Below are 6176 nucleotides of genomic sequence, written 5' to 3'. Positions count from 1 at the left end.
AAATTTTTTTCTGCGTCCGCCCCTGACTGGCTTGTGACCTACCAGGGAAGCCCGGATGCCCGTCGAGCAGCACGTGCCTGCACTACTCTTAGTCTGTTTAGCTGGCGCTTGGAAGCGGTGCCCCATACTTCGATCGCATACGTCCAGGTTGCCGTAAGGATTGCTTTGATCAGCAAAACTTTCGTCGAAAGCTGGAGGCTTTTGGATCTGAGAAGCCAATCGAGCTTCTGGAGTTTGCGAACGCACTTAGCCCTGATTGCCGTGATGTGGGTGTTCCATATGTGACAGTGATCTTAGTGTACACCCAAGTAGCAGTGAGAGGTGGCGTTTTTAATGGTGTCACCATTGAAAGTATGCACGATGTCGATCACAAGTCTTAAAGAAAAAGTGACGCATGCCGACTTGCTGCAATTTATAACTATGTTCCGTTGCTTGGTCCAGCGCTCCATCGCACTTCTTAGATTCTTCTTAGATATTTTTGTCAGGTAATGATAGAACTAATAAAGGTTCTGATGAAAATTATGTTTTTTAGCCACTTTGAAGTGTACATTTTCGTGCCAAAAAAATATGGTTTTTGGTTGAGAAGCCGCCATTTTGTCTAAAATTCACTCACTTCGATTTTTTTTTTTTTGAGATAATTTGGATCGGAGATATCTTTCTCACAGCCAGACACTTTCTTGAGAAGGACCTTCAGGAGATCTTCTACAGGATCGACGGAACCCAATATTTTTTGTATAAAAAATTATTAATTCTTAAAATACATTAAATTCTCTAAACTTTCATATATTACGTGTTTATATTCAATAAAAAACCTTTCCAGAAAAAAAACACATTTTTTTGCACGTACAACCCCTTAATTAATAATTATATAACCCCTTAATTAATATTTGTTATTGGTCAATATAAGCGCCATCAGGATCAAAATGGGAAAACCTTTTTAAGTTACACTAAGGCCTTGGCAGCCTTTTTGCTCTTTATTAGTTCCATGCTTTGCAAGAAGAACTTTATAGTGCCCACGTATTCCTTGTTGGCGGAGCTCGAGTCCACTATTGTTAAGCTGACTAGGTAGGACCCATGTGGAAACGGCGGAAGAAGACTGGTGTCCAAATACCCATTGCGGGCAGATAATTGACCCTGCAGTTGGAAAAATAAAAACAATCAATTGGGCACAATGTCTCACTCAAAGCAAATTCCGAAATACCGAAAAAGGGCAGGTGTGATTTACATTCGTGAAACGCTTAAATAATTTCCAGATAATAACACCATAGGAGATGAAGTTCCTTTTTTGGATAACCTCGCACATTTTGATGGCCACATCAATTAGAAATGGCTTATACTGGTTACTGTAGTCCTTCACAAAAACCTGCATTCGAACCTGGAAATTACATGTTTATACTGCGGATGTATGAAGAATTATAATGAAAGTTACTTCTGGGTACAGAGGGAAAATCATAAAGCAATCCATGTTCACCACTGCCATATTCCAACTGATCGCCTTCACATGGCAAGACACGTTTTTCACCCGCGTCTTATTTACCAGACACTCGATTTTGTTGAGCTTGTAAACCAACTGGGACTCCGCCTTGCGAGACAAAGGAATTTAGCGAGTTTTAAACTAAGTCAAATAGCTCACCTCTGCAAAGCAGCAGCCCAGGACCACCAGCCACGGGAATATCATTTTAATAACTGAGCGGTGATACTTTTTTAAATGAAATACAGCTAAGACTTTATTAATCGATTCGTAATTTGATTTTAATGTTTTTATACCCTTGCAGAGGGTATTATAACTCAGTCAGATGACTGAAACGCGGTGGAGGAGAAACCTCAGACCCCATAAGGTATATATATTCTTGATCAGCATCACGATCTGAATCGAAATACGTATAAAAATGATAACACGTTGCTTTTCATCATAATTTTTTCATAATTTTTAGAATATTGTGTTTTCTAATTACTACTCTTGAATTTAAAATTAAATTTCATAAATATCGGACGACTATATCATATAGCTGTCATATGAACAATCGTCGATAATATAGAAATAGTCGACATAGCTTCGATGTTGTTTATCATTTATGTATTTTGTTGATGACTTCGGCAGTTAACCGCGTGTAGGTCTCAACCTACGGAGGATTCCGAATACAAAATTCACTAACGAATCAAGTTTAATAAGTACGATTAAAGTTTTTGTGGCTGATATTGGTAATGATAATGGTATTTATCGTATAAATATGAAGACAGGAACTTAAACAAAAAATCAGTCTATTTTCGCAAATGTTTAATCATTAGCATCGCTGGGGGAGTAGTTTATTTTTGCTTAAGTAGAGGTCAATATCCCATCGATCAAATTTAATGTAATTTTATCCAATTTGATTTTTTCGTACATATGTTTAATTTTTATTACACCAGACTCCTTTCCTGTAAGAATGCAAATTAAAAACAAGAAAGGAAGCTAGCTTTGGCAACCCGAAGCTTATATACCCTTGCAGTCATCAAATATGTCGATTAAAATGCATAAGGGCTAAGCATCATTGAAACTATGACGATTTTTCTTTTAATTTTCCATATTTCCGACTATTGTTCGTATGGCAGCTATATGATATAGTTGTCCGATTTTGATGAAATTTAATATGCAATTCAAGAGCAGTTAGAAAACTCTATATTGTCTGATGAAAAACAACGATGTTATAATTTTATTTCCCGTATTTCTATATATATTTTTCGATCTTTCCTATGACCGCTATATGATAACGTTGTCGGATTTTAATGAAATTTTATCTCGATTCCAGGGTTATTAAAAAACTCCATGTTAGAAAAATCATGCTCGTGGGATTAAAAACAACGACGTTAGCATTTTTATACCCTTGCAGAACAAAAGGGTATTATAATTTCAGTCAGAAGTTTGCAACGCAGTGAAGGAGACACCTCAGACCCCATGAAGTATATATATTCTTGATCAGCATCACGATTAGAATCAGAATACGTCTGTACGTCTGTCCGTCTGTTTCTCTTCAAACTAGTCTCTCAGTTTTAAAGCTATCTTGCTGAAACTTTCCCAAAAGGTGTATAGCTATTGCACGCAGTATATAAGTCGGAACGAGCCGAATCGGCCGACTATATCGGATAGCTCCAATACGAGAGAATGAAATAAAAAATTCTGTTGTTTTTGATCATATCGACTTGAATTCTTCCAGATAGCGTTTTCTAACTACTATTGAGTTTCGGATTAAATTTAATCAAAATCGGATAACTCTATCGTATAGCTGCCATAGGAGAGATCAAAAAATATACATACATATATATGTAGAATTAATGGAAATAAATTGATAACATCGTTGTTTTTTATTCCATGAGCATGATTTTTTGACAACTCTTGTATTGAGAAAAAAGTTTCATACAAATCGGACAACTATATCTTATAGCTGTCATAGAAAAGATCGAAAAATCTATATAGAAATAACGGAAGTAAAATTATAACATCGTGGTTTTTCTTCAGACAAGTATGATTTTTGAAATATAGAGTTTTCTTACGACTCTTAAACTACGAATTAAGTTTGATCAAAATCGGACAACTATATCATATAGCTCCCATATGATCTATAGTCGGAAATATGGAAAATAAATAGAAAAATCGTTATAGCTTCGATGTTGTTTAGCCTTTATGCATTTTGTTCGACATATTTGATGACTGCAAGGGTATATAAGCTTCGGCTTGCCGAAGCTAGCTTCCTTTCTTGTTTTTCATTATTTATATATATATTTTTTGATCTTTTGTATGGCAACTATATGGTGGAGTTATCCGATTTTGATAAAATTTTACACAAAATTCAACAGTGGTTAAAAAAAACTCCATCTAGAAGAAATCAAGTCGATTTGATCAAAAACAAGGGCGTTAGAATTTTTTATTTCAATCTCACGTACGGGAGCTATCCGATATAGTCGGCCGATCCGGCCCGTTCCGACTTATATACTGCGTGCAATAGCTATACACCTTTTGGGAAAGTTTCAGCAAGATAGCTTTAAAACTGAGAGACTAGTTTGGGCAGAAACGGACAGGAGGACAGACGGACAGACAGACAGACGTATTTCGATTCAGATATGTTAGTGATGCTGATCAAGAATATATATACTTCATGGGGTCTGAGGTGTATCCTTCACTGCGTGGCAAACTTCTGGCCAAAATTATAATACCCTTTGCTCTGCAAGGGTATAAAAAAAAAGTTTTAGGAAGCTCGCTTCGAAAAGTTAGAATTTTTACCGGAGTTGCATATTTGCTTCCCGTTACTCAGATAAACAATTTCGATGGACACAAAAAATTTTTAAAAACAACTTTAATAAAAACCAAATAATCGTTTCCTAACGCTGTAAAGCCAAAGTCTGCAAATAAAAAAAATACAAATGGGAATTTTAATATCATAAATAAGTTAAAAAACATGTCATCTACTGCTTTTTGAAATTCACAACATTTAGTGGGTTATTGGTAGACTTGGGAAGGAACCACTAACGACCCTATGAGTCTATATATTTTGTCTTGATCATCAGACGATTATTCGATCTGTTTATCTGTCCTTCTGTGAAAACGTCAAGATCTAGGGAAACATAAGCATTAAAATATTGCTTGTTCTGGTTCCTTTTTAGCTCGGAAGCTATCACATGTTAGTATGTCTGCTGCTGTGCTAAGCTTTCTTTTACGGGCAAGTATTTCTGTTACAACAGTCACGATGATATGGTGAATGTGATTTTCAAAAATGGAAATGCTCAATTTAAAGACTTGTCCGCATATCTGTCTTCTTGAACGTCGATATCTTGGATACAATAAGAGTTGGAATATTGCGACTTGACATAAAGATTCGACTAATAAAAATGCAGCAAAAGAAATTTTAGATCAACTGACTGAAAAATTCTCATTTGCATTTTAGTGACAAATACTATTTAGCGATTGGCGTCAAAATTTGCAACGCCGGCTTTCCCGAACACCAGCCTGATAGGCGTTTCAGTCAAGTAGATTTTGAGACTTGCAGCTTACTACAGTGATTAAAACGCAGCATTTGAAGTTTTAAAAAGTTGTTACCCCCATTAAAATTGTTTCTTGTATTTTGTATGTACTTAGAATCTTCTTCAAATTATAGAATTATTCTATATAAATCTACACCATTTCGTATTACTTTAGGTCCTGGGCAGCTTTTTGCTCTTTATTAGTTCCATGGCTTGCAGGTAGAATTTCATAGTACCCACGTATTCCTTAGTGGTGGAGTTCGAATCCACGACTATTAAGCTGATTTGGTAGGTCCCATGGGGGAACGGCGGAATAAGGCTGGACTCCAGATACCCATTTCGGGCAGTTAGTTGACCCTGAAGTCGGAAGATAATGATAATCACTCAAGCACAAAACAAATTTCAAAAAATGTAAAAATACTGAAAAGGGGCAGGAATGGTTAACATTCGTGAAACGCTTAAATAATTTCCAGATAATAACACCATAGGGAATAAAGTTCCTTTTTTCGATCACGTCGCACATTTTGACGGTCACATCAACCAAGAATGGCTTATACTGGTTGCTGTAGTCCTTCACAAAAACCTGCACCCGAACCTAGAAAATGGATTTTACTGCGGATTTATGCATGAAGAACTAAAATGAATGTTACATCTGGGTTAAGCAGAGGGAAAATCATAAAGCAATCCATGTTCACCACTGCCATATTCCAACTGATCGCCTTCACATGGCAAGACACGTTTTTCACCCGCGTCTTATTTACCAGACACTCGATTTTGTTGAGCTTGTAAACCAACTGGGACTCCGCCTTGCGAGACAAAGGAATTTAGTTAGGGGTCAAACTATGTTATAAAGCTTACCAAAGTGAAACAGCTAACGCCCAACAGCACCAGCCACACGAATGACATTATGATTACTGACAACGAATCATATTAAATAAACTTAATACTGTAAACACTTTGTTGATCGATTTGTAATACGTTTTTAATGGAAAGCCCGAATAGCATATTGAAACATAAATAAAAACAAAGATTTACTGATTTTGCTTTGCAATGTAGCAATATTAAACAAAGTAAAATAATCAAAAAGTTTTAAAACATTGTGATAGATTGATATAAACAATAACAGTAACCTAAGCGGCAAGGTTACTCACTCTCTCTAGCCCCTATAAGCCCACCCAAAT

At 36.1% G+C, this 6176-nt stretch overlaps 2 protein-coding genes across 2 annotated transcripts; both read right to left on the bottom strand.

Annotated features, from left to right (window-relative positions):
• Positions 1–871: 871 nt before the first annotated feature.
• On the bottom strand, positions 872–1678 carry LOC108094195. The gene is made up of 4 exons (XM_017194648.2): positions 1634–1678; positions 1430–1582; positions 1202–1375; positions 872–1134 (listed from the first exon to the last, which is right to left on the bottom strand). Exons 1-4 carry the CDS (start codon positions 1676–1678, stop codon positions 943–945), a joined length of 564 nt encoding a protein of 187 aa, XP_017050137.2. The 3' UTR covers positions 872–942.
• A 3488-nt stretch (positions 1679–5166) lies between these two features.
• Positions 5167–5819, bottom strand: LOC108094194 (the record flags this gene model as incomplete). The annotated part of the gene is made up of 3 exons (XM_017194647.1): positions 5167–5352; positions 5417–5590; positions 5646–5819. Coding segments are annotated over 3 exons (534 nt in total), but the record flags the coding sequence as incomplete, so codon positions are not given.
• Positions 5820–6176: the final 357 nt, after the last annotated feature.

This window comes from Drosophila ficusphila, unplaced genomic scaffold (genome assembly GCF_018152265.1).
Source record: "Drosophila ficusphila isolate 14025-0441.05 unplaced genomic scaffold, ASM1815226v1 contig_414, whole genome shotgun sequence".
In the NCBI taxonomy this organism is placed as follows: Eukaryota; Metazoa; Arthropoda; class Insecta; order Diptera; family Drosophilidae; genus Drosophila; species Drosophila ficusphila.
Note: the sequence above shows the minus strand (reverse complement) of the source record. Positions and strands in the feature narration are given on the sequence as shown.